Source organism: Fragaria vesca, linkage group LG3 (genome assembly GCF_000184155.1).
Source record: "Fragaria vesca subsp. vesca linkage group LG3, FraVesHawaii_1.0, whole genome shotgun sequence".
Lineage (NCBI taxonomy): Eukaryota > Viridiplantae > Streptophyta > Magnoliopsida > Rosales > Rosaceae > Fragaria > Fragaria vesca.
Window position 1 is genome coordinate 27,812,074 of NC_020493.1, and position 27,621 is coordinate 27,839,694.

At 38.1% G+C, this 27,621-nt stretch overlaps 6 protein-coding genes across 6 annotated transcripts; 3 read left to right on the plus strand and 3 right to left on the minus strand.

Moving 5' to 3' along the window:
* Window positions 1-815: 815 nt before the first annotated feature.
* On the plus strand, window positions 816-4,689 carry LOC101311362 (carbamoyl-phosphate synthase small chain-like). Its single transcript, XM_004295190.1, has 10 exons — window positions 816-997; window positions 1,663-1,795; window positions 2,093-2,181; window positions 2,266-2,326; window positions 2,435-2,502; window positions 2,627-2,755; window positions 2,836-2,945; window positions 3,289-3,636; window positions 3,801-3,966; window positions 4,267-4,689. The coding sequence occupies exons 1-10, from the start codon at window positions 868-870 to the stop codon at window positions 4,314-4,316; spliced, it is 1,284 nt and encodes a 427-aa protein (XP_004295238.1). The 5' UTR covers window positions 816-867; the 3' UTR covers window positions 4,317-4,689.
* Window positions 4,690-4,783: 94 nt separating this feature from the next.
* Window positions 4,784-7,487, minus strand: LOC101311657. The gene is made up of 2 exons (XM_004295191.1): window positions 6,989-7,487; window positions 4,784-6,537 (listed from the first exon to the last, which is right to left on the minus strand). The coding sequence occupies exons 1-2, from the start codon at window positions 7,226-7,228 to the stop codon at window positions 4,981-4,983; spliced, it is 1,797 nt and encodes a 598-aa protein (XP_004295239.1). The 5' UTR covers window positions 7,229-7,487; the 3' UTR covers window positions 4,784-4,980.
* A 7,717-nt stretch (window positions 7,488-15,204) lies between these two features.
* LOC101304177 (cation/H(+) antiporter 15-like) lies at window positions 15,205-17,981 on the plus strand. Its single transcript, XM_004296305.1, has 3 exons — window positions 15,205-15,387; window positions 15,528-16,514; window positions 16,827-17,981. Exons 1-3 carry the CDS (start codon window positions 15,205-15,207, stop codon window positions 17,979-17,981), a joined length of 2,325 nt encoding a protein of 774 aa, XP_004296353.1.
* A 622-nt stretch (window positions 17,982-18,603) lies between these two features.
* On the minus strand, window positions 18,604-18,924 carry LOC101304467 (transcription elongation factor 1 homolog). The gene has a single exon (XM_004296306.1). It carries the CDS (start codon window positions 18,922-18,924, stop codon window positions 18,604-18,606), a length of 321 nt encoding a protein of 106 aa, XP_004296354.1.
* Window positions 18,925-20,000: 1,076 nt separating this feature from the next.
* LOC101304758 (G-type lectin S-receptor-like serine/threonine-protein kinase RLK1-like) lies at window positions 20,001-22,187 on the plus strand. Its single transcript, XM_004296307.1, has one exon. The coding sequence runs from the start codon at window positions 20,001-20,003 to the stop codon at window positions 22,185-22,187; it is 2,187 nt and encodes a 728-aa protein (XP_004296355.1).
* Window positions 22,188-22,513: 326 nt separating this feature from the next.
* On the minus strand, window positions 22,514-27,175 carry LOC101305059. Its single transcript, XM_004296308.1, has 9 exons — window positions 26,117-27,175; window positions 25,408-25,491; window positions 25,027-25,116; window positions 24,795-24,909; window positions 24,485-24,636; window positions 24,116-24,172; window positions 23,912-24,004; window positions 23,565-23,747; window positions 22,514-23,050 (listed from the first exon to the last, which is right to left on the minus strand). Exons 1-9 carry the CDS (start codon window positions 27,173-27,175, stop codon window positions 22,925-22,927), a joined length of 1,959 nt encoding a protein of 652 aa, XP_004296356.1. The 3' UTR covers window positions 22,514-22,924.
* Window positions 27,176-27,621: the final 446 nt, after the last annotated feature.

Consider the following 27,621-nt stretch of genomic DNA (forward strand, 5'->3'; position numbering starts at 1 on the left):
CCTCGTCGTCGTCGTCGTCGTCGTCGTCTCTCTCTCTCTCTCTCTCTCTCTCTCTCTCTCTCTCTCTCTCTCTCTCTCTCTCTCTCTCTCAGAGTGAATTGCTGAGGACTTCATGGACCTCAGGAAGAAACCAGCTGAAATTAAAGAACAAACCAAAGCTGCAATTAATGGGAAGCTGCTTACAGATGCAACTGAAACTTCAATACTGACAGCAAGCCAGGTAACTAAAATCTTAAGAGTTAAAAACTACATGACTCCACACACACACACTTCAGAAACCAAACAGAAACAAAGCACTGACCCAACTATACTAATCAATAAAAGCACCCAACTTTGTTGCTACAAACAAATACTCCAATTCAAAAATGTAGACCCAATTTCACAGATATGACAGCAATGCGAAATAGAGCTCATGCAACTATCCCAAACCCGATACCAGTCTCAATCCCAAACACCAAAACCCATCAATACCCAAAAACCCAACAGTGAGTTAAAGCTTAAAGCTTATGAACATGATAGAGAGGGAAAGTAACGTACTTGGTGATGGAGGTCGAGAGAGGAAGTGGTTTGTTGACTTTGTTCTTCAATTTCAGCTATGGTTTCTTCCTGAGTTCTGTTTATGAATTCTGAGAGGAGAGAAACAGAGAGAGATGGGAAAAAGAGAATTTGAGAAGAGAAAGAGATGGACCAAAATACCACCTAAACTAATGTAAGAGAAATCCTGGCCGTCCATTAAGATTGGATGGGCCAGATTCATTTTATTAGGACCCTATTTGCATAAGCCTAATTAGAAACACACAAAAAAGAGAAACAGGGCAAAACAGAGAGGCGCCACTAGCAGCTCAGAGACAGAAACAGAGAGAGAGAATGGCCACAGCAGCTATCAACTTGGGCCTTGTAAAGCCTTCACCTTTCACTGTTCCCAAGTCTCAAAACCCTTCAAAGCTTAGGGTTTTCACTCTACGGTGCTCCTCCGCCACCGCTAATGCCGTCTCCGGTATACCCACTTTTGCTACTCTGCTTTCATTGCTCTCTCTAGGACTTGTAAAGATTCAATTTTTATGTGATAATGGTTTCCAATGTACTGTGAGGTTGATTTTATTAGTAATTAAAGTGAAGAGAAAACCGATTGGCTGCCATGCAACAGTTGATGTTGGTTTTATGTTTTGGGCTCAGTGTTCTTGTTTTAGATGAATAAAAACCAATAGGGATGGTATATAATGCACGTATCTTTTTGGTTTTGGCCATTTTTGCTTTATTATCATTCTGTGTTGAAAAGTTTAATGCTTTTAGAGTTTTAGAATTTCCTAGTTATTGGTAAATTGGAGTAGCTTGGCTGTTTTTTTTTCTTTTGTTTTGTTCCTGCTTTTGGTTAACTTTGATTGCCTGACTATGCGTTTGGAGGGAGTATGTGGAGGTCTTAGTAATGGGATTTGAAAACTTAGGATTGAAGTCATAAGGATTTTATGAGTTTTCTTGTTACACTAGACAATCAGATAAAATATAAAGATTTGGTTAACCTGTGATTCGTAATTCTATAAATTTGACAAGTGGTGGTAGCAGGTTTGGGATAGTGCAGAGCAATGGAACTATTGCATGTTAGTCCCTTAGATTTTTCATCTTTGGGTTTTATTTATTTTTATTTTACTCTTTGTGCTTCAGACTTGTCGGAAAGACCTTGGAAGACTTCAGATGCTAGACTTGTGCTTGAAGATGGTTCAATCTGGAAAGCAAAGTCATTTGGTGCTTCAGGAACCCAAGTTGGTGAAGTTGTATTCAATACATCCTTGACCGGGTGGGTTGGCTTATAACAGTTGTGTGCATTCTAATTTCTATTAATATGTTGGGTTTGTGGGCTTCCTATCTCCAGTGGTGCATCACTAATTCCCCACAAGAAACACACGAGTTTGCCTTCCCTAGAAAATTTATACATTTCTGATCACTTATTGCATATGAGAGTGTAGAGAAGTCCACTTTTGTAGGGATGAAGGAGATATAGTCCTTGCATTAATGGAAGTACTCCTCTTTGCTTTAGTTGGGAATCGTCAGTTCAGCTTGCTCATACATAATCTATGGTACATTTTTTTTGCAGGTATCAAGAAATTATTACAGACCCAAGTTATGCTGGCCAATTTGTGCTGATGACGAACCCCCAAATTGGAAATACTGGAGTGAATTTTGGTCAGTAGAGTTTCCTTTCGTAATATTTGAGAATTATACCATCTTCAATATGTTGAAATCTGATGATACTACTTTCCATATCAGATGATGAAGAATCAAGGCAGTGCTTCCTTGGTGGTCTAGTGATCAGAAGTTTAAGTATCAGGTATACATCCTTGTTTAAAATTGATGTAGAAACATCAATATTAGAAGCTTCACTGATTGAGCTGTTCTCAATTATTTCAATGAACTGCTTCTGTTTGTTGTTTTGCAGTACTTCAAATTATAGATGTGCAGAAACTCTTGGTGATTATTTAGCAGCAAGGAACATCATGGGAATTTGTAAGTTGAACCATTGCTTTAGTCTTGAAGGCACTGATATTTTCAGAGTCATGTAATCTGGTGTATGATTCTGTACGTTTTAACTTCTGGTGTTGATCTTTGATGCTGACTGATTATGCTACAGATGATGTTGACACACGAGCTATCACCCGCAGATTAAGACAAGATGGAAGCCTTATTGGTGTTTTGAGCACAGAAGAGACAAAAACAGATGAGGAACTATTGGAAATGTCTCGATCATGGGACATTGTTGGTAAGGATGTTGTGGAGTTAGTTAAAATTATGCATAGGTTAAAAATTCTTATTTTCTAAATCTAACTATGCACTTTGCAGGGGTTGACTTAATAAGTGGTGTTTCATGCAAGACCCCTTATGAATGGGTTGATAAAACCGATTCTGAATGGGAATTTAAGTCCAATAGAAATGATGGAGAGGCTTTTCGTGTAAGTCTGCATTAAGTTCTAGTTTTAAGTAGTCTCATTCGGTATTTGGTTCGTTCTTTTGGTATTAAACTAAAACAGGGAGGAAAAAGATACAAGTATGAGAAGTACCGAGATGACATATGTCAAGAGATGATAGATAGAAGAATTGAATAGTTTTTGAAGTTAAAAAAGAAAAATTCAGTTTTAGTTTTACCTATTATTCTGACTCTTCTACATCTCATGCCTCCATTCTCACATGCTCTTCCCTTTACATTTCTGTTAAAAAACCAAAAGAAATCTTACCTCTTGCTGAGAGGTTGGTAGTGCAGCCTTAACTGACATTTTCTATGGTTATGAATTGAAGGTTGTTGCATATGATTTTGGAATCAAGAGCAACATACTTAGGCGATTGGCTTCCTATGGTTGCAAAATTACTGTGGTGCCTTCAACATGGCCAGCATCAGAGACTCTTAAGATGAAACCAGATGGGGTCCTTTTCAGCAATGGCCCTGGAGACCCATCCGCTGTTCCATATGCTGTTGAAACGGTCAAGGAGATTCTTGGAAAGGTTCCTGTTTTTGGAATTTGCATGGGCCATCAGTTGATTGGCTTGGCGTTAGGCGGTACAACTTTTAAAATGAAGTTTGGTCACCACGGAGGAAATCATCCGGTCTGTAATCTTCGTACTGGACATGTTGAGATAAGCGCTCAGGTGGGTAAATTCTATCAATCTCTTGTAGAATGTGATACCTTTTTAAATTGTATCAGAAATTTTAAAGAACTGAAATGCCCCCTGAATTAAACATATCAGTGAGCTATTTTGCTAAATTAAGTTAAGACCGTATATTGACGTTTCTACTTTTCATTTTGTGGCAGAATCACAACTATGCAGTTGACCCCAAATCACTTCCAGATGGTGTAGAAGTAACTCATGTCAATCTGAACGATAAAAGCTGTGCTGGCCTTGCTTACCCTGCACGAAAAATAATGTCTATTCAGTACCACCCTGAAGCATCCCCAGGACCTCATGACTCGGATTATGGTAATTTAAATTATACTTCTATACACTGATAGACAACTATTTACCAATATCACACTAATGATATAGGTGCTTGCACCAGTAGAACAGAACACTCTTAGTGATGAACTTTTCATAGTATATCTAGGAACACCGTTACCATCTGAAAGGTGAAGGTATAGCTCATAGCACGAGTATCAATCCCCATGCTGCTTCTTCCAACTGTTTTCTCAGCTAACAAACCCAATACTGCTTTTTAGAATAATACATCCTGCACGAATCTACTAAACGAAAATGATTTGTTGTGGGACTTTTTTATTGCAGCTTTTAGAGAATTCATTGAGCTGATGAAGAGAGTGAAGGTAAATGCATGAGAAATATCTGCACTCAGCAATTATTTGAGGGATCAAGCAGCTAGTTTTCAAATGGCGGTACAGACATCCAGGCCCTGCTCGTGTCTGACTCAATGGGATTAACATTTGCGGTTGCAGAAAACTAGTTAGGACTTGGGAGTGCTTTTACTTTCTCTACCGTCAGTATGTTTGTAGTGGTATTGTGTAATAGTTGGGATGATCCCTTGCCATATTTATAATTGGCGTTTTTGAAGAACAAGTTGCTTAGCCACCCTGTGTAGCTTGTCACAAAGAACTGTCTCATGAAATAATGTCAAACGATTTGATCGTGCTTTATGCGTGGAACTGTTTTTATATCATCACAAATGCATGCCAGGATATTTTGGATCGTTTGAAAAGTAAGTTGTTACTGAATTTTATTGTTTGCCCTTTTATTTGAAGTTGTCCCCGAATTTTGTACAGTAGAAGTTAATGAGCAAAATGTTATTGGATGCTCAAGCAATAGTTGGCGTAGTGTATACTACACTACCCCATGTTCTATACATTTTTCAATGGAAAAAAAAAACAGTTGAAGAATATTAATATGAACACCAAAATTACAGACTTCTCTTGTTGAGTTACCCCTTTTAAAACCCCTCTTAGTTGATAAAGAAATTGACAAGAGAAAGGAAAAGAAAACAGAAACTCAACTTGCTTGACCTGCAGACTTATACCTGCATAGAACCTTGCACCTTAAAACCCTATCCTGAACATAAAACCCTGGCATTACCATAATCTTAACCCTGCTTGAACCATGTGACCTCTGTCTCTCCATAAACATGTCTTCCATGTAATGTGGATCAAAGCTCCTATTCTCTTCCACCCTCAAAATCCCCAACGGCGGATAGAATGAAAATGCAAGCAAATGAAGCAACCAAATGCATTTGGTAGCTACAAAGAATGCTTGAAGAACTTGCTCAGGCCATGGCCTAGTCCAATTTAATGTTGTAATGATGCAACTCATCTTCTGATCACAGAACTTGCTGAATTCCTCACAATAATACTTTGTTCCCTTCCTCAACACTTCATTCCAGCTTAAGTTTCTTAGTGCCACGAATGAAGAAAACTGTGCTTGGCGAGCTTGGTGAGGATCTAGAAGCTTAGGTGAGCCATGCTTCTGGAACACACAGTTCTCAAAGTCCTGGTAGAGTGACTGGTTTATGATGGCTTCCAAGTGGTATGACACAGCTTTCGAATACTTGGAATTCAATGACAATTTGAATGGTTGGAGGAGCATGTTCAAATTATCCACCAAGGTGTTATCTGTTAGTTCAATTTGTGCTACAAGGATTTTGCAGAACTGTCTTACTGAGAGTCTTGCTTCGGATACTATCTGCAGGAAACCTTCTACCATTACTTCCTCGCTAACCGGCATTAAGTTTTCTGCAATCCCATTACTTGATTTTCCTCCTGGTCTGTTTGGGAAATTGCCAATAGTTTCTGGCATTTGGAAGTTCTTATTACCATGTGTTGCTTGTCTCAAAGCCTTCTTCAGCTCTTCACAGTAAGTTTCCAAGTACTCCAGCTTCTGCTTCAGCTCTCCAAGCGAAGATCTCATCTCAGAAACCTCCTTCAACGCCGAGTCTCTATTCTCATTTGCTTGTATGAGCTCTTTCTTCAATACTTCCACTGACATTATCCCAAAATCCTTGTAGACTTGAGAAACTTCCTCGGATTCTGTCCGGATTGGAGAGCTTCCATTCTTGTGCTTCTTCTTTAACCGCGGAAACAACCAAGACATCACTCCCCTACTTTTTGGTTGTGACTGCGTAGTGGACACATGAGAATCTGTTAATGGCACAACAATGTTAGAATTCCTGCTGTTCCTGCAGGTTGTGTTTTCGGGTTCACTGGTTATAGTTGCAGGCTTGCACCTATTACAAGATGAGATTGAGTTGAAATCCCCCAAACTGTTTCTCCTACTTGACCTGAAGTACTCAGTACCTGGTGATGTTTGAAGCACGGTGATGTTGTTTGCACATGAGCCAGTGACAGATTTGTTATCCTCAGCTGGACAAATGTGGGATTCAAAGTTGGACAAATCAGAAGGAAACCCTTTTCTTGAAGATGAGTTTTCCTTGTAGTTTGACACAACTGATTCATCCCCATTTCCTTCTAGCCCATAATCGTCCCAACTTTCGGATAACGTTCTGTTCTTCATCGGATTTTGAAGATACCCTGATGAAGGTTCGTCTTCATAACTCTGCAAAATGACTCCAAATTAGTAAACTTCAACAGTAACTCAATCCAGTTCAAGATTCCAACTTTATAATATTAGTCATTAGACTCATTACATAGAAAACTTTAAAATGTCTACTAATTTAATGTGTACTTCTCCTATGTTCATAAAAATGACTTGATTTTTATGTATTCAACCAAAAGCAACCTAAACACTATTTCTAGAACAGAAATGCATTGAGGTAGTTCAACCATAAGATAGATTACAGTAGTGAAAAATCTTAGACTAAAATTAGTCCTACAAAATATTGAACCTTCATTTTTTCAAACTGGGAACTGAAATTAAATGATAAATTGAAGAGACACATTGGAGTAGTAATGAATTAACTGTCTCACAAGAACAAACATAACACAGAAAAAGCTCCATACTTTTTGTGTAAAAAGCAAGAAACCAGGGTGAAACAGAAGTAACTCACAGGCGTGAAAACAGGGTAGTCCTGAGCAGAGAAGTGAGAAGCATGGCGTGAGTTAGCTGGAGAAGCAGAAGATGGGAACCTAAGATTTGCAGGGCTGCTTCCTTGAACCAAAGCAGCATGAAGAGCTCTAAGCTCCACGGCTTTGGCAATGGCTGCTTGGATTTCCACTCTGTTAATCTCACTTTTTTTGATGTTGTTGTTGCTGTTTTGGTCTGGGAAAATTCTGGTGTCAGTAGCCATGAATGAAACAAAGGAAACAACAAAAGGAAGAAGTGGGTGGGAAATTCTTATTCACTCAGAGAAACAGAACAAATTAAGAGGATGATGAACAAGTGGGTGGTAATCCAATGCTTGGATTTGGTAATCCAATGAGAGAGAGATAAACTATAGAGAGAGAGGGGGAACACAAAAGCTTGAAGACAATGAGTTGGTTTTGGCTTGGTGTGTTGTTGATGGATTTTTGATAGAATGGGGAGAGAGCATGTGAAGCAGAGAAAGGAAAGAAGAGTATTTCTTACTCAATACATTACAAACAGTATGGTTCAGAAGTGACCAGATTACCAAAATGCCCATGGTTTCCTAGAATAACCATGTAGCCAAACATGATGTGGTGGTGTTGGTGGTGGTGCTACTGTGAACATGATTGGTTTTGGTGGTGGTGCTATTACAAGGTGCACTACTGCTGCTAATGGTGTTCAATTTCAAGTGTCAACTTTATTTTGAAGTTCAATTGCATATTTTGACTGCACATGCTTTCCTTTTCTTGGTGTTCATGTTGACATTATGATTAATATATTAGTTACATGATGATATGTAATACCACTCAGATCTTAGAAAAAAAAAAAAAACTAAGTGTTTTTTGCAGAGTTCCTCAATAACTGGGTTTAATTTGATTAATTTTCTCTGCAAAAAGCACAAGATGCTTTCTAAGATGCCTATATGAGCATCATAGATATGTGCTTTAACCTAAAAGAAGCTTAAGCAGTGAAAAAATGCCTTCTGCCCCTAGGTCAAGTTTTAAGATCATTAGGCAATTGCTTTTAAGATGATTAATCATTATAGCAAAGTGTTACGGTTCACTCTCTCCTCCTCGAGTCTTTGAGTATATTATCGGATTTAAACACTAAAACAATGTTAATAGAAAGACTATACATGGTAAACATCAACAATAAAATTAGCTTCGCTAAGAATACTACGAGAGAGGGTAGTTTAGTCTGTAAGAAAAACAATGTGAGCTGTTCAAGTGCCGAAAGGAAGTAGTGGACAGAAAATATCCAAAACCTTCCAAACACTCGTTGTCTTGCTTTTCTGTATTTCAAGTGAATCTTGCAAAGCATGGTGCTACAGCGGGGACCAAATGGGGACTCCAACAAGTGGCATCTCTGGAAATAACAAACAACTCTTTGATCTAATGTAGGATTTAGGAAAGGTTTAGCATTTTCTTCATGAGTTGGTTAACTTGGTTGTTTTATTATAACTACTCTGCTTCAAAATACTAATTATCTTAAGCAAAAATCAACTTTCTGAAGCAACCAAACCACCAACTCAAAAGTAGTGTGTTGATTTGTCAACTTCCACATGCAAAAAGTGTGGTTCTTTTGTTATTCATCTGGATTATGGTTTAACTTTTTTTTTTTTTTTTTTTTTTTTAAGTTGTTACATTTGAATGCTTTCGACGCGAACTAACAGTTCGTCTACTCAATTAATTGTTCAATTGTTGTTCGATTTAAATCCGGTAAAACTAATTTAGTTGTAATATTGTTCTTGCTTCTCAGTCGTGTTGAACTGCTAATAGTAGCGATCGCTTCTCAATTGTGTTAAACTGCCAACAGTAGTATTGTTTAGTTTTTACCAACTCAATTAACTATGAGGTAGTTTAGCCAATAAGCAATGACAATTAACAAATTAAAGCTAGATACCTACGAACTAATGATAATATTAATTAGATTTTTAGATATGAGAAACGTGATATAGATGCATGGTCAAATACTCAAATTCTACTCTTCCTTTGATTCAAAGCAAATGCTCAATATAAACAATCTTTCCTCTATAACGAGTCTAATGACCTAAAGAAACTCATATCCTAGCTAGACTTTTCATGAGTTGTTAGTTGGTACAAATAATTGGGGCGTGCAAGACAACCCAAGTTGCGATCGAATTGATGTAGACATGCATGTAGTATATAAACACATAAAGCCAGTTTTATAAGAACAATTAGTGTATATAGTCAAGACCTAGGGGAATTGTTGAAAGTAATATATCGACTGATGAGAAGACAAATAATTCGATGAACGGTCTCAACGTACTTAAGAGTTTACGCATATGTTAAAGAGAATCGGTTAGCTTAATTAATATTTGGTGTATCTTTCATTGGACATGAGGGAATATATGTAACACGATAAGAGGCAAAGATACAACCAAGTACTAGCTCCAACCGAAACATGCAGGCAACCATTATTTTCTTCTTTCTAGTGAAATGTCATGCACAATCAAAACAAGAATAGCTTATTGGCTCTATCACTTTGTGAACTGTGCAGCTTGGCTAACTATGGTAGCCAGGTAAAATACAACTATTCTCTGCCTCTGCCATTTTCAAGTATATATTCTTCGCCATGTTAAAAGCAAAAGTACAGAGATAGATTTATATATATACCAAGCTGTTGCTGGGTTTGTCTTCTTTTTGTTGTTCGATCCTAGTAAAAGGGGATTCTGGTTTAACCCATTTGATCACCCTTTTCCTCATCACCATTAATTACTTAATTTAAACACAGTTTTATATGTAAACTTGTTCTTGTTAGTTAGCTAGCTAGTTGTGGCATCTTTGTTCTTTCTGGGGATTCACCTTGTGTCTGGTCTAGTTCTTCTAAATCAGCATTAAGCTTCTGCTTTGTCTAATTACCTGTCTTCATGTCTGAGTTGTTCTTCATGTTATCAAGTTAAGCCGTTTAGGTACAAATTGGAAATGAGATTTTCATCTTTATTTGATTATTTTGATGACAACCTTAATTTGCTCATATCCTACTTTGTCGTAATGGTTAGATGGCATGTATAACTTATCTTAGAAAACTTTGAAGCTGTTGAAAATTAACTTCAAACATTGTAAATGCTGGTGATAATGAAAGCTGGTTGTCCCACACTAGTTCAAATAGGAAGAATTAAAGAGTATGCATTAATTTAACTGATTATTGTGTACTTTCAGAATACAAAAGATGGATTTGGTGTAATAATATTTGGATTTAGCGTGTACGTGGTTTCAAATTATTTTTCACACTGATCCTTCTCAGCTGCGGACGTCCGCATTTATTCTTACAGTGCGGATTTCCATTTTACACTCACTTTTCAATCGAATTTTCACATTTCCACCGTCCAATATTTAGATACTAATGTATAGATCATCTCTGCAAAATTTCAGGCAATTTGGTTATCATTAAGGCACTCAAAACTTAAACATGAACGGTTCAAGTTTGACAGAATTATGTTCATCCATTGGTTTAATCGAGTTTGAATACCTTAATGATAACCAAATTTGCTGAAATTTTGTAAAGATGATCTATACATTAATATCTAAATACTAGATGGTGGAGATGTGAAAATTCGATTGAAAAATGAGTGTAAATTGGAAATCCGCACCGTAAGAATAAATGTGGACATTCGCACCTGAGAAAATCTGTATATATATATATATATATCCACGAACGAGAAATTCACAGTAAATTTTATTTCTTTAACTTCACTTCTAAAGAAAACTAAATGCTCAGCATAAGTGCATATAAAACCACAGTAACTGGTGAACCCATTTAGGATGTTAAATGCTAAACTAGAAACCCCATTTTCCTCGAAAATAGAAGAAAAGTTTTGGTAGTTCCAAACCAATGTGAACAATATATAATTATTATATTATTAAAGGTAATCAATAATAACATTTAGGTACGATAGTTAATTAATTCGAGTATCTTAGAGAAATCTTTTCTGTTTAACAAAGAAGTAGAAGAATGCTGATAGTCGCATATTTGTGCGACTTTTATCATGCTAATTATTCTTAATTATTACTTAGTTATTTTGTGATGTTTTCCTATTTTTAATTAACTTTATTTGTTTTTAGGTGTTTTGAAGTCAAACAAAGAAAAGGAGATAATTGGGCTTAATTAGGATCCCTAATCCTAGTTGGGTTGGTGATGGACGTGAGACATATAGGTTAACTAACCTATTTCTACGGGGAGGAGGAGCCGAACCAGGGAGAAGAAAAAAAAGAGAGAAAGAGAAGAAAGGGAGGAAAAAGAATTCGATCGGCAAAGATCTTCTTCAAATCAAGTTTTCTTCTTCTCCACCTTTAGTTCATCTTCCATGTATTCTCTGATGTTTTTAATCAAGATTATGTGTAACTAAACTCCTTAATAGTTAGGGGCTGATCAAAGCCCTAGATATGTCTTCGATTTCGAACCCCAATTGATTTATATAATTTTAGATGAGAATTTCTTCGCTGATTGTTCATTGATAATTCTATTGCATGTTTCATTGAGTCGACACTTTGATGCATGTTTTAGGGTTTATTATTTTGAATGTGTTTATGACTGACATATCGTTGCATATTCTATGAGAGATAACAAGTTCTTTCCAGGTACTTGTGTGAAGTGATTTCTTGGTAATCTAAGGCTACCGACATTGACCTTAGATTCTTTGTTGCTACTCAAACGTTCTTAGATCTTCTTGATTTCAGTTATTTTGGTCTAGATACCGACATTTCATAGATCAATTAATTGGGAATATAGTTAAGTCGATACTGACATTTCACTTAACATGGCAAGTAAGAGAACGTAATACGGTTAATGACCTAACGACATTGGCTTAACTGTGAGTGCATTCATATTTAGTCATTGATATTGTTTTGGGGTGATTGAAGCGTATCTAGTGGTGGAGAGAAGTTCCTAGCTATTGTTTCTCTCATATTTACATCCATATTCACTTTTTAATATTCTGTTTTCAGCAGTATTTCTGTTTTATCTATTTTTGTTCACCAATCAAACCAACTCCGAATACCCTCAAAATTTGTGTGGTAGTCCACCACTGTGTCTAGTTCCTGTGTATTTAATTTCATAATTTTTGGTTGAGTCTAGATTAGCTAATTAATTAGGTTTCTGCTCCTAGGTCGAGTCTGCCAGATTTCTGTTTACGCGTCTGTTTGTGTTTCTTGTGTGTTTAAGTCTTAGTATCACCAATCCTCTGCGGGTAATGACCCCTATTTTCCGTTTACTACATTGATATAATTGAATTGATAATAGGGTATCTTTGTAGGTGCTTTTGCGCCTATCAAATGCTCGGAATTTATATAATGTGACCTACAGGCTCATTTTCATCTTCTCTATTCCAAACACATTTTCATTTTTGACACATGAAAAAGCCGAAAAACCATTCAAAACAGTTATTAAGAACAGCCTAGCATTCATCTTAGTTTTAGGTTAATTTGCTCCAATGGACATCTATCACATTCTTACTACATTCAGAATGACTGTACGAAACTACAAACTAACTGAATTCTGTATAAGCTTTGCCTCTCCTATTAACACTTCACCAAAGCTAGACTAATTAATCTACTGATTAAAAGATTACCTCTATGAATTTTCATACTCCAAAAACATAAGTACACCAATAAGCTGTTTACATTCAACACATTTCAATAGACAGATTCATCAAAGAATGAACACAGCAAATGCTAAACCACAACAGTTGCATCCTCCAATATCACTTTATAAGCTGTACCAAACGTCCCCTTCCCAATTACCTCAGCTGAATCCCTCAACAAATCCTCCAGATCAAATGCATGATGACAACCCTCCAAGAAAACCAGCCTGTTATTCGCATCCTGACTCCTGGAAATCACCTTCTCCGGCGACATGCCCCTTTCTACATCTTCCCCAAAACCTCATCTTCCCCTTTCCTTCTTAAGCACACAACAAGTATTAGAGCCGCAAACGCCACAACCCCCAAAACAATAATCTATTAAGAAATAGGAATCTCTACAATCTGAGATCCTCCCAGCAAACCAAAATTCAACTAAAATCACATTGAAATAAATTTGCAACACACAACAAAGGGAAAGAAAACCAATTAAATTAGAGAGAAAGATCCATTACATATGACTGGAGTTCAATGTCCTAGAGAAAATAGCAGGTACAAAATCGAAAAACATAAAGAAGATTTAACAATGAAGAGATATGTACCTAAAAGACGACACAATGAGGATTGGAGACCGCAGATGGCTGGAAAACTGGAACCAAGCACGTAACAGATGGAGGTCATAAACGAAAGACACGAGGTTTGCGTTTTCGGATGAGTTTGATAGCAAGAAATTAGAATTGGATTTAATTTATAACACCATTCTAACCAGATTTCTTATCCACTTCTGACAGGATTTTTGATTTCCTGCCCATACAAATCTGGGCCTCCAAACAACGTGAGTCGTTTGACGTTTTCAAATCAACGCTGGCCGCCATGAAAGGTGATAGAAAACCAGCTACCAAAAGAAAATTTAGCGAAGACTCGGCATCTTCGTCTGATGATGATGACCTACTGCTATCAAAGAGAGCCAAGAGATTAGCTGCGAAAAGATCATCATCAACCAATGATAGAAACCCTGCAACAAGCAAAAGGAAATTTAGTAATGTACTATTTTTATGTTCGTCCCATGATGAGTTAAGACAGTCCAATTAATTAGTATCGGGAAGAGCATCATCAACCAGTATACATGATATCCCGAAGGAATTATTAGTTGAAATCCTTTGTCGTCTTCCATGCGCAAAATCTGTGTTTCGATGCAAGTCTGTCTCAAAGAGTTGGCGCTCATTCACGTCGGATCCTTATTTTATCTGCCGCCTTTTGTGGCTCCAAAGACATAACCAAACCCTAGTGCCTAGTACTATCAAAAACCCGTGGGGGGATATACTCTTTACCACAGATTTGTGTGCAAGATTTAGGAGGTTCTTCAAACTCAAGAACGAGTATGTTCTAGCGCTAGCTATATGGAAAGACTTGGTTCTCTGCCAACGATCTCTTTACCAATTAGTTGACGGTGAATATCATATCTACAATCGATTTTGTTACCATGATGAGGGTCAGTATCACATATGCAATCCAAGGACAATGCAACTTGTTAATCTTCCTTGGATCCATCAATGCGGTTTGGATCCTGCTATTGGATTCATCTGTGAGCCATACTATAAGGAAGAAGATGACAACCACGCCGACAATAGTACTGATCAAAAAGGAGGAGAAAGAAGGAAGGTAATTAAAATCGATGCGGAGTATAAGTGCAAGGTTGTGAGAATTCTTTCTCCTGAAGACGAGGAAAAGCTTTGTTTCGAATTCAAGATTCAGGTCTTCTCTAGTGAGATTGGTGAGTGGAGAGAATCACTAGTATCATGTCCACGCGGCTTTCTTTATTCCAAACTTGCTTCTACTTCAGGCTATGCTAGCAATGGAATGCTATATTGGAATGCTAACGATGGTGATCTGCTCAGGCTGGGACCTTTGATGATCAACAATAAGAGCACTCCCACTTGTTCTAGTAGTACTACTGCTAATGGTGATTCGGGATATCAATTCAATGTTATTAAGCTTGTTGATCGGCAGGAACATGGAGATGAAGATGAAGATTTACCTTCTTCATTATATTACCTCCAGGCGTTCCCATGGTGGCCTACACCAGTTCCAATTTTAAACTTGTAATCTCAACTAGGTAAATATTGCTAAAAGCGGTAAGGATCGTTGAAGAAATAAGTTTAGTTCTTTGGTTTGATTGATTTAAATGATGATGATAAACAAATGTCTACGTTTGTTTGTCTGTTTTTTGCTTTCTTAAAAGTTAGCTAGGTTATATTAGCTCATTTGACCGGTATATTAACTAATCGACTCTACCCTTCTCTAACTATAAACTACTAGAAGGCAGTTCATTAACATTTAGTTGTCTCGAATACAAATTTCAGTTTCAAATATCTAATAGGAGACACCTTAGAGGAACCACTTTTCACCTTAAAACCGCATGCATACCTATATATCCTAGAGAGCTTCCAATTTGGTTTGGTCATTTTGAAACCGTAGCACTGGAACCCTATAAATCAAAAAGAAAATTCAGCACTTCTGTTGTGTTTTCAGGGTTCAAGATCATAAATCATGAGGTACATATATATATGATAGGTATATGAATCTCCATTAGCCAGAAAATGGGGGAAATCTCCTTCTTATGTCGTCCTTCAAGAAGCAAAGGCATTTGCTTTGCTGAAAATCCCTTGGATTCTCCATTTTCTCGTCTCATGGCCCAAATCATCCTCTTTAATCTTACCTCCAGACTGCTTTATAGTATTCTAAAGCCTTTGGGGCAAACTAAATTTGTCTGCAATCTCCTGGTATGTGTCTCCTAATTTTTATCATGAATAAACGCTAACCTTTTTTTTTAAGATCATGCGATATTAGTTTCTCGGAAGTGGACGATGTAGTGATATTAATACAAACTCTTAATCTTTGGTTTTTTCTTCTTTTTGTTTAGGGTGGCATTATCTTAGGGCCGTCTGTGATTGGGCAAAACAAGGTATTCAGAAACCAGCTATACGGAACAAATGAAGAAATTCCACTGTTCCGCGTAATACCTGTGATTGGCGTACTGTACTCCATATTCCTAATTTCAGTGAAGTTTGATCCACACCTAATCAAGAAGACAGCACAAAGTTCATGGAAGATTGGTGCATTGACGTTCCTTTTTCCTTCTATCATCCTCCTTTACCCTATAACCCAAGTTCGAATTCTCAACAGTTTCTATGCTCCCAACTTTCTCATACTACTGACCGGCATACTATCTTGGTCCATGAGTTTTTTTCCGGTCATAACCGAGGCCTTGTATGAACTTAATCTCATGACTTCAGAGTTGGGCCAACTCGCCATGTCCTCGGCAATTCTCAACGATGCTGCACTATGGTTCCTCGTTTTTCTTAATATGGCTGTTTCATCCCAAGGTATTCCGGTATTGCTTTCGACAGTCGGGTTGTTACTCTTCACAGTCTATGTCTTACGCCCACTTATGCTAATGATAGTAAAGAAAACACCCCAAGGAGAACAAGTAAAGGAAATCTATATAGTCGGTATACTTCTTGGGGTTCTAGTCATGACCTTTGTAACCGACGCCATAGGCCTAGTGTATAACTTGGGTCCTTTACTTTTAGGGTTGATCATACCAGACGGACCGCCGCTAGGATCAACTTTGACAGCCAAGACGGAATTCTTGGTCTCGGAATTTCTTATGCCGGTGCTGTTTTCGCATATCGGCAACGATGTTAATGTGTTTTTGATTGACAACTGGACTAGGTTTGCCAAGCTTCAGACTATTATTGTTGCGTTGTTTGTGACAAAGATTGTAGGGGTTACACTGGCTGGCTTGTGCTGCAAAATTAGCTTGAGAAATAGTCTCGTGCTCAGCATGGTCATGAGTATGAAGGGTATAATAGAGGTTATGATGTATCACAGGTTGATGACCTTCAAGGTAATTGTACAATGTAATTTTCTTTCTCTTTTTCCTCATCCCTTTCATTTCTATATAAACATACATGCGTTCAAAAAAATAAAAATAAACATACATGCAGCCATGCACCACTAATTTGGATAATTTTTATGTTATTACGTCTTAACGGTTCATCATGTCGTACATTAACATATCGTAGAATTTTCCCTTCAAATTACTCTATGATTGTGACGGAGTACATATTGACTATTTAATTAATTGAGTGCCCGTCGGTCATAATATTCGATTTTTGTAATTTAATATGGGTTCGTAATATCAATCAATTGCTTGCAGATGATAGATGGACAGTTTTTCACTCAGTTGATCTTGTCTGCACTGATGATCACCATGATTGTCACACCAATTGTACATTTCTCGTATACTCCTCAAAAACAACTCCAGAGATCAACTAGATATTCACAGGCCAGAAGCATCCAATCACTGCCAAATAGCGCTAGCTCCGGAACTTTTCAGATTCTTTGTTGTGTCCACAGTGAAGAAAGTGCCCGCAGCATCATCACCTTCTTAGAAGCTTCAAATCCAACAAACTCAAGCCCCATTTGCACCTACCTTGTCCACCTTGTTGATTTAGTTGGCAGCTCTGCACCACAATTGACACCTTACAAGAAAAAGAAATTCAGACGGTTGGATTCACCATCACATCAAATGATGCGAGCCTTCGAGAATTACTCAGAAAACTCAAAAGGACCTGTGACAATTCATCCCTATACTGTGGTGGCTCCTTGCAAATCCATGCATGAGTTCATTTTTCGTCTAGCTCGTGAGAAGTTCGTTCCTCTTATAATCATCCCGTTCGTCGATAACCACGATCAGACTATTGGCGGTGCTTCCACTAGCATTGTAAGCCAATTGAACCGTAATTTACAAGCGTTTTCTCAATGCACAATCGGAATCCTAGTTGAAAAACGATTGCCTTGTCGCGCAAGCAGTGTCTCAAACTTCTCTTACGTTGTGGCTGTATTTTTCATCGGCGGACCAGATGACCGTGAGGCATTAGCCTATGCATCACGCATGGCTAACAACCCGGACGTGGACATCATGGTGTTCAGGACTCTGGTGCAGGCCAATAAGACAGAAAATATTGAGGAAAGGGAGAGAGAGTTTGAGCTAGACGAGTCATTGTTAGATGAGTTTAAGCTAAGGAACGCCCGGAATGAGAGGCTGAAATGGCGTGATATTGTGGTGAATGATGGTGTTGAGGTTGTGAATGCTATCAAGAATTTGCAAGGTATGTATGACCTAGTGATGGTGGGGCGGCGACATGTCGATTTTTCGTTCGGGGATGAAGAGATGGCAGGCTTATTGCATTATCCAGAGCTTGGAGTGATCGGCGATATGCTCGCTTCTTCAGATTTCTGTGGTGGAATGGTGAATGTGTTGGTGATGCAAGAAAGTAGGAGCTTGAGTTGTGGAACTTTTTATAATTGACTCCATGAAATATGTTTCTCAACTATATCTAGCTTCTACTCCAAAAAAAGAAACTATATCTAGCTTCTATGTTGATTGGACGTGACATATATATGTTGGATCCATATATGTTTATTCCACTATAAGTACTCCATTAAAATTCTCTTAAATTTACCAGTGTTCAGGAAGCATGTCTCTTCTTCTTACTTTTGTTTCAGACTTTCAGTACGTGGAATAAGTTCTGTACAAATTTCCAGTGGTTTTCTGTGCGGGTGGGTTATGGATGCACAAATATTCTATTTTGTGACTTAGTTTTGATGGTGTACAGTGTTATTTTGTTTATTCTGTTATATTTTTCCAATCTAGTTGAAATTTTGAACACGATTTTGGATGAAAGAGCCTGAATATATATGGCTTCACTTGAGGAAATTATGGGGTCAAATACGACCTTCCTAATCAAAACTGGTAAAAGCACAAAAGTAACGAACACCAAATATGAACTCGAATTCGAAATAGTATTGAAATTATGAACATACATAACGCCCAATTCTGGGTTTTTAAAACTACACAGAACCAAAATTTGCAACAAATTTAAACATATACAATCATACTGATCGATATTCTTCCTAAGAACTATATATCATCAATACACCTCACATCGATTGCGCTTGTTGGCCGGCTCGCATTTGTCTAGTAATTCATTGTTGACCCTCTCGCATTCGTCGATCCATTCACTGTAAATGTCAATGGGTTCAGTGAGAGCCGTGGCTGGAGTATGAAAGACCTCATGGCAGATATAGCAGTCGGCAGTGCCAATCCATTTCTCCCCTCCCGATGCCAGCTTCACCTTGTAAATTCTGCACTGGACGTTTCGGCCATAGTTGCAGAAAGGGCAACTGAAAACAGTCTCAAGCTTCTCCACTCTTCTCTTCACTGGCTTACTCCTCGACTTTCTCTTCCCCATTTTTTCTTCTTGTTTCTATTTCAGACTCCGCTTTCCAATTGTGACTTCTCAACATGCCACTGGGTCCTATTTATAACCCTCTTCGGGGTTCAGTGTTTCCCATTCCTAATCGGATTTGGACAAGCACAATAAATCCAGCTGGAATTATATAATTCAAGAAATCAATCCTAAGAGCAGAAGGATTGTGATGTCACCCGTTAAAATTCGAATCTCATCCACGGTCCAAAACTTAAGTGACAAAATAAAACGAGTGGGCTCAGGCCGAGCCCAGCTAGACGGACCTAGTCGTAATGGGCCATAGCGGGCTTCACTTGGTCGGAGGAACCAGAATTGTAGAGAGAACTCTTCTCTTCCATTGTTGTCTTTCACCATTGCAATGAACTCGGGTTAGCTCTCAATTCATAATCTTTATTTCATTGTCTTTATGTATACTCTTGCTATCTTGTATTAACTAAACCAAAGATTAGAAATTTTAGAGCTTCATGATTGTTATTAAGTATTTGATTTTCTTGCTATTAGCGGGTTTTGTGTTGGAATCTGAAGAAGGGTAAGATAGTTTTGAGGTAGGTTGATGTGGGTTTAGGATGAGTTTTGGTTTTGGGTTAGTTTCTGTGGTGATCATGAGGGGATGAGGTTCTCGATCAGGTTTACTGTTGTAAGCTGAAACTCTCAGCTTGAATTCCATTTGGTGTATAATGTTTGGCTTTCATTAGAAACACCATTTGGTCATGAAATAATTAATTAAAAACAGCCGGCCATTTTTGCTTAATAGAGTATCATTTTGCACATGAGCACATATAAGAGATACCGCCCTTAAGATTGCCTTTGTTCGAATCGAAACATTGCACATTCAGTTGCTCATATTGTAAGCACCAACTTTTCATTAGTGACACAATGATATGAAATTTTGTAGAACAAGAAGCTATAAAATAAGTCTTGGTGATCCCTGATTTTAATGTAATTTCGTCGACGTTAATGTACTTCGATGAATTCAATATAGGCATAAGAATGTATTGTGGATTTGTGGCTATCCATAACTTCATATACTGTTCACAATTACTTCAAGCTATTGAACCATGATTTCTGAACTACCATATTCTTTATGCTTTCTGCTTGTTCTTCTACAGCTTCCCTTTTTCACCATTGTTCAAAGTTACAATTTTATATCTTTTAGCTCATCCCTGACTGCACAGGAAGACAGTAAGCACTGGGGCTCACCGTCCGGGGACTTTGCATTTGGCTTCAGAAACGTTGGCAATGCTGGCTTCTTACTAGCCATCTGGTTTGACAAAATACCTGAAAAGACTATAGTTTGGTCAGCCAATCGCAATAATCCAGTGCAACTAGGATCGACAGTTGAATTCTCTGCACAAGGCAAGTTAACACTCACTGATGTTGCAACAGGACAACAAGCAAACATTGCTGCTGATCAGTCTAGGGATACTGGAGTTGCCTATGCAGCCATGCTGGACACAGGAAATTTCGTTCTGGCAACCGAAAATTCAACCTATTTGTGGCAGAGTTTTGATCATCCAACTGATACCCTCCTTCCCACGCAGATCCTTAATGTAAACAGCAGTCTGTTTAACCAACTTACAGCAACAAATTACTCAGAAGGAAGATTTAAGTTCATTCTAGAGTCTGGTGGAAATCTTGTGCTTTATACAATGAACTATCCATTGAAGAGTACTAATGTTATATACTGGTCTATTGAAACTGGTAGCGGCTTTCAGGTCATCTTCAACCAATCTGGCTCTATTTACCTCACAGCACAAAACGGGAGCCAACTTGGTTCGGTCTTACCAGATACAGTTGAGACACAAGACGTCTACCAGAGAGCAACTCTTGACTATGATGGAGTTTTGAGGCACTATACCCACCAGAAAGAAACCGACTCTTCAAGTGATTGGTACACTTTTAGATTCATGCCTCCAAATATTTGCACATCAATTTTGGAATATACAGGTGGGGGTGCATGTGGGTTTAACAGCTTATGTAGACATGATGAGTATGGAGGTCATACTAATTGCTCATGCCCTCCGAGTTACATCCCCGTTGATCAAGATGATGAGAGGAAAGGGTGCAAACAAAACTTTGTTCCCCAAAATTGTCATAAAGCCTCATCAGAAAAGGACCTCTTTGAATTTCAAGAGCTTCCCAACACTGATTGGCCTGGTGGAGATTATGAGCATTTCCAGCCAGTTAATAAGGAACAGTGCAAGAAAAGCTGCTTAGCTGATTGTTTCTGTGCCATTGCCATTTATAGTGAAGGAAGAAGTGATTGTTGGAAGAAGAGAATCCCTCTTTCGAATGGGAAGATCAAAGACGATGTTGAATGGTTAGCTCTGGTGAAGGTAAGGAAAGACATTTCTACTTGGAAAACAGCAAAAGAGAAATATAGTCTAACTCTGCTCCTCGTTGGAGCAGTGATCATTCTAGTATTAACCAATTTGGGTGTTTCTGTAATAACCTATCTGGTTAGTTCTCATGCAATTGTCAGTCGACTTAATCCTGTGGTTCAAGGCATGAATCTGAAATGTTTCACTTTCATGGAGCTAAAAAAAGCCCCCAACGGATTTGAGGAAGAGCTATGTTGCGGTGCTTTTGCAACAGTTTTCAAAGGAATTTTAGCATCTGATGGTGGGAAGTTCATTGCTGTAAAAAGATTGAATGCTGTGGTTAAAGAAGATAATTTGGAATTCAAAGCTGAAGTGAGCGCAATTGCCAGAACAAATCACAGAAATTTAGTCCAACTACTTGGATTTTGTAACGAGGGGAAACACCAGCTTCTTGTCTACGAGTACATGAGCAATGGCTCTCTAGCAAGCTTCCTGTTCGGCAAGACAAGGCCCAACTGGTATCAAAGAAAGCAAATTGCCTTGGGAACTGCAAGAGGGCTCTTATACCTGCATGAGGAGTGCACCAGCCAAATCATACATTGTGACATTAAGCCTCAAAACATTCTCCTCGATGATTTTTTCACAGCAAGAATAGCCGATTTTGGAGTGGCCAAGCTCTTGAAATGTGAACAATCTCGAACAACTACTAGAATCAGAGGCACAAAAGGTTATGTTGCCCCAGAATGGTTCAAAAGCTTGCCTGTCACAGTGAAGGTGGATGTCTATAGCTACGGCATTGTGTTGTTAGAGATTGTTTGCTGCAGGAGAAATTACGAAGCAGATGCACCAGCTGAAGGTCAAATGAGACTAGCAGATTGGGCATACAATTGCTATAAGAAAAAGAAACTGCATCTGTTGTTGTAGAATGTCGACAACGATCAGGCAATGGATGGCGTCGAAAAGTTGGAGAAGTACTTGATGATCGCATTTTGGTGCATTCAAGAGGATCAATCAGTAAGACCTACCATGAAGAAAGTCACACTGATGCTTGAAGGCACTGTCGAAGTCTCAGTGCCTCCAAACCCATCCTCACTGTATGTCAAATTTTAAGTGATTGCATTTGTTCATTGATTTCTGGATCCAGAACTTTATGTCTTGGATCATTCAACAATATGTGCAGGGTCGTAAAGATAGTCCGGATGTAACATAGAGCATCTGGATAATTGTATGTAAAGCACATTCATAATTTTAACTATATCTTAAGCAGAGTTTCCTGCACTTGTATATTCACTCTAATGCCAAGAAACATACTCTGCTTGGTCTCTGTTTACAAAGAACGTACAGTTCTCCTCGTTCTTAATTACCTCCATACCAATTTCACTTCTCTGGCTCAACATGAAGAAACTCAATGCAATGATCATTACATACCTAATAAACGTTTTTCCTCGTTCAAAGACATAAACAAAATCACATGGTAGATAAAAATCATGTCATGAAATCTGACCATTTGGATCAAAAGTGGCTTAAACAAAATAATGTCTGTTCATGGACGGTGCTGATGCTGCAGAAGAACATTTCAGAATTTGGAGAAGCACAAACCTTGTTGCTCACAACTTATACTTAATCTCCCACTTCGAAGCATAACAATTTTACTTACAGCATCACCAGTATGTTGTGTTGCTTCCATGGTTGATCGGTGTATGCATAATTTTCTCAGTAATTTTTTTTACAGCATCACGAGACATCACCACTCTGTCATAAGAGATCATGCTAAGGGCATCCAACTCCTGCAAAATGCGTGAAATATGCTTTAGTAATGAGTTCAAACCCAACAACTGGTTCATACATCAAGAGAACTTAACAGTATTGTTTTTGGTTGACACGGTTGTTATGTGGAGAGCTAGACAAACCAGAATAACAAAAATTAAAAGGAAAACAAAAAACAAAAAGGGGGGCAGTTGCCTCGACTTGGTTGTTATGTGGATACTGAATAACAAAAAAAAAAATGAAAGGAAAAAAAAAAAGGGGGGTGGGGGACAGCTGCCTCGACTCATACTCATGATAGAGCAACAAAATAATACGAGAATATGCATCCAGAGAATTAACCATGTTCGAATTAAAATCTTGTATGGAGGTCCTATTATATGCCTTCGCTAACGAATATACTAATGAATAATGAAGGCAACTGTCCTTGGAAAGTGTGGAACCATGTCTCTAAACGGCATCTTAGGCTAAACAGATCGTCTACTACATTGTAGCTACAATAAAAACACTTATCTAAAACCAGAATGTGCAACTTACACTTGAGGGCATCACAGTCACACAACGTAAACGTTCAGTAGCCAACTTGAGCTCTTTACTTATTGGACCACCATCCACCAGCAGAATTTTTTTCTTCTTCTCCTTTTTCATTCTTTCTTTGACATAGTTCACAACGTTATCGGGTTTATTTCTGTAGATCCCAAAATCCTCAAAAACCAGAAGCTGTAATTTGTACAATTTTCTCTCGTTAGTTTCCAAATTGAACAAAAATGAACCTCATACATACAACTTTATACAATCATAACATATAAAGGACTCTGAAGCTTAAACACACCTTAATAGGTGAAAAACAGAAAATGAACTATTGGAGTGAGTGACAGACTTGCCTTTCCCTGTGCCGCTCGAGATGACAGAGCCATCTTTAGTCCCAGAAGTTCTACATTCTTAGAAGTATGACTTCGTCTGTTGACACCTCTATGCTGTTAACACCCATTAGATTCATTTAGTTGGATGCAGAAGGACATATCGTAAAAAAAGGGTCAGGTTGCAAGCCATTGAACTTGCTGTACTTAAGGATGATAGTACAATACCTGGGGATCACTCAAGTTTCCATGGCTGGTTCGACCACTATCCTTCCAATTCGATGGCTATACACGATTCCAAAACATTTGACGTGTGGCAATACAATAAAGGAAAAGTTGCTGATCAGTAAGTGCCCTTATGTAATTAGCCTTATATTTGTCAGTCTCTTCTTTCTCTTTTCTTAATAATACTTTTGTGCATGATCCTTATGTGTTTTCACCGAAATGCTTCTCACACAGCCCAAGGGACAATATAGAAAACAAACTAACTACAATAGACTGTGATACTTCCAAAATATGGTGTATAGGAGTTTGTGACTTTGTCTTTGTACTGAAACTATTCAATGACAAAAAACACATCACTGGAAAGAGTCGTACCTGTTGCCTTTTTGCTAGCTGCCACATTTTAACCGGATGAATCCAACGAAAGAAGAAGAAGATCTGACGAGCAATATCCATTGTAATTGGTGCATCAAAAATATCATCAGCCAAAGTTGTGGATCCTTTCTTTTCATCACCAAATTTTGTCACTGAAATCACAAGATCATGACAAATTCCTATCTTAAGATACACTTTCACCAACAAACAATTCCACATCTCTATTTCATACTTTCTGCAATCTACTATTGAACAATTACTTCAAGTAATCTTCAATAACATGTTATGTTTTTGACCTTGTTCCACATACCTGTAGTGCACTCTGAAGCCCCCTCAGGCTTTAAGGACAATGAGTCAGAGCAAAATGACTCTTGGGTCAAGACGGAAGTCGAAAGCATTCGACAAGCACAAATCAATGATCCACCCTACATTGGATTCCAAAAATGGATGCACCCACATAAATCAACACCATGAATATAACAACAAGCTACATTACTGATTTGATCATTACAATATGAACTAGTAAACAAACTTGGGTATACCATGGTAACATGGGCAGATGCTAAACCAGAACCAAATGAATGCGCGATTCTTCTGGAAATGAACAAAGCCATACTCCAAAACAGATTCAGCTGTATCATAACGAACATGAGTTAGGGGGTTTCCGAAACAGCTTAAAGATGACATCTTTGAATAGAATTACATCATCAATAAGAGAGATTAGCATGTTGGGCCATTTTAATCTGAAATATACTGAACTGGGTTTAATGGATTCTCTAAGAATCCTCTTAAAGATGACATATTTGATTAGAACTACAACATTTATATGAGAATTTTAGCAGGTGAAACAGAAAAAGAAGAAGATGCCAAAAATGCGGGAGATTGTTTGAGAATTAGAGAAAGACATCGATGAGTTCGGATACCATACGTAGTACTGTTGCAAGGACAGGAAGAAGAACACTGACTGACTTCGACGTAGCTCCTGTTTGTCGGCGTCTATCGTATTTCTGCCATCACCATATTTGGATTATTTGCTTGTGTTCTTTTTCTGTTTTTGAGTACATTGAAGCAACTGAGCTGGGTTTTTTTAGCGGGCTAGGCGATCCGAGGTGGGCTAGGCCGAACGTAGAAGAAATTGGCCCATCAGATCAGTCCCATCTTTAAAAAATGAGAAACCGAAACAGATCGATTCACTCCAATTCTCTCTGAATTCTCAAGGTTTTCTTTAGGGCGTTTAAAGATTCATGCATTTGTTTTCAGTTCACTAATCACTAATCCATTTCAAGTATATTGGCAAACCATATAGAGTCATAGAGAGCAAGAAGAGATCATTGTTTTCAAGTTAGCGAAATCCACCACGCATGAACAACAGCTACACTAAGAAACAGAAACATGCATATACTCTAAAAATAGACAAGCAAATTTTCTTTACAGTCCAGATCAAGTTGCTTACATGATAAGAGATGCTAACCAACTACTGTAGCAAAAAATGATTAGACTCTGAGCAGAAAATTTATATGTTTGCAATTACAAACCAACTACTTTAGATTAACTTCTCAGTAAGTATCGGTTGCATAATTGGCAGCAAGACATCTTGGAATATTGGTTTGGAACCGTTCTCTACTGAATTACTTGCTCACTGGAGGTCTCTGCCTTATGGGAACGTATTCTAGGAACCGGTGTGGGCCACCATGGGAGCATAATTTGTAATGCCTTCCCCCAAAAGTATCGTTTATTCATCTTCATCTTGGAACATTCTCCTGTGTGAATGTTGCACTTGTAAAAGACAGTATCGTCATCGTCGTCATCGTCATCCTCATAATCATAATATGTTTGTTCCTTTTCCTTTTCTGAACGGGTATCATCTTTTAGAGACACAAAACATGTATCCAAATCGTTTGGATCAAAACCGAAATACTCCAGCAAATCATACTCCCTTTGCGAAGCATAGTACTCCATTCGCGAAGTATACAGAAAGGATACCCCGTCCATTAAAGAATAAATGTTTCGGTGTTTCTGACTCAGTTCTCCACCCCCTTTTACCGCCATTTGTTCTAGTTCTTCTTTTTCTAACTCCCAAACAAATAGCTTAGCTCCAATCCTGTTCTCATTCTGCACCATCCACACCAACTGCAGACGTCCACGGTGCACCTGAAGGTAATAATATAATGAAGAAAGTAAATCTGGATGTTCCTGCCGATCAACATGTTTAATAACATGAAATTGATACCCCAAATCACCATGGGCAGTAGTACTATTTGAACAAGTGGGAGTGCTCTTGTTGTTGATCATCAAAGGTCCCAGCCCGAGTAGATCACCGTCTCTAGCAGTCCAGTATAGCATTCCATTGGTAGCAAAGCCACAACGTTTAAGTTCGGAATAAATAAAGCCGCGTGGACATGATACTAGTGATTCTCTCCACTCACCAATATCATTAGAGAAGAACTGAATCTTGAATTCGAAACAAAGGTTTTTCTCGTCTTCAGGAGGAAGTATTCTCACAACCTTGAACCTATACTCGGTATCAATTTTAATTACCTTCCTTTCTTCTTGCTCTTCTTTTTTATCAATACTATTGTCGGCGTGTCTGTCATCTTCTTCTTCCTTATAGTATGGCTCGCAGATGAATCCCACAACATCATAGAGCCAACTGCATCGATCGGTCGGAGGAGGAAGACTGAACAGTTTCATGGTCCTTGGATTGCAGATGTAATATTCATCGTCATCTTCGAAAACAGATCTTCTGCAGAGAACCAAGTCGTTCCATGAAGCTAGCACTACAAAATCCTTCCTAAATCTTGCAAACAAATCTGTCTTAAGGAGTTCATACCCCCACGTCTGATTTATAATAATACCAGGTATTGGGGTTTGGTTATGTCTTTGGAGCCACAAAAAGCGGCCGATAAAATTAGGATCTGACCAATGGCGGAGCCAGGATAAAAATGTCACATGGGCTACTGGTAACACATGGAAAAAATTCTTACACTAACAACTTTTTTTAGGAAATGCTTACACTAGTAACTAAGAACTTCATGTAATCGTATTTGCTACGAATTTTGAACGCTACGGCCATAGACCTACTCCACTAGAACCGACGGCACCCGATCACTTCTCCTTTTATTAGTTCAATTGTAATA

Coding starts and splice junctions, on each gene's coding strand:
- LOC101311657 (XM_004295191.1), bottom strand. CDS start 7,228: ATGGCTACTGACACCAGAATTTTCCCAGACCAAAACAGCAACAACAAC. Junction 6,538..6,988: donor ACTACCCTGTTTTCACGCCT/GTGAGTTACTTC, acceptor GTCATTTTGCAG/AGTTATGAAGACGAACCTTC.
- LOC101311362 (XM_004295190.1), top strand. CDS start 868: ATGGCCACAGCAGCTATCAACTTGGGCCTTGTAAAGCCTTCACCTTTC. Junction 2,503..2,626: donor AAGGAACATCATGGGAATTT/GTAAGTTGAACC, acceptor ATTATGCTACAG/ATGATGTTGACACACGAGCT. Junction 2,756..2,835: donor TCGATCATGGGACATTGTTG/GTAAGGATGTTG, acceptor TGCACTTTGCAG/GGGTTGACTTAATAAGTGGT.
- LOC101304758 (XM_004296307.1), top strand. CDS start 20,001: ATGATTTCTGAACTACCATATTCTTTATGCTTTCTGCTTGTTCTTCTA.
- LOC101305059 (XM_004296308.1), bottom strand. CDS start 27,175: ATGAAACTGTTCAGTCTTCCTCCTCCGACCGATCGATGCAGTTGGCTC. Junction 25,492..26,116: donor CAGAGACCTCCAGTGAGCAA/GTAATTCAGTAG, acceptor TGGTGATGGCAG/AAATACGATAGACGCCGACA. Junction 23,051..23,564: donor TGACTGTGATGCCCTCAAGT/GTAAGTTGCACA, acceptor CGCATTTTGCAG/GAGTTGGATGCCCTTAGCAT.
- LOC101304467 (XM_004296306.1), bottom strand. CDS start 18,924: ATGGGGAAGAGAAAGTCGAGGAGTAAGCCAGTGAAGAGAAGAGTGGAG.
- LOC101304177 (XM_004296305.1), top strand. CDS start 15,205: ATGGGGGAAATCTCCTTCTTATGTCGTCCTTCAAGAAGCAAAGGCATT. Junction 15,388..15,527: donor AATTTGTCTGCAATCTCCTG/GTATGTGTCTCC, acceptor CTTTTTGTTTAG/GGTGGCATTATCTTAGGGCC. Junction 16,515..16,826: donor ACAGGTTGATGACCTTCAAG/GTAATTGTACAA, acceptor AATTGCTTGCAG/ATGATAGATGGACAGTTTTT.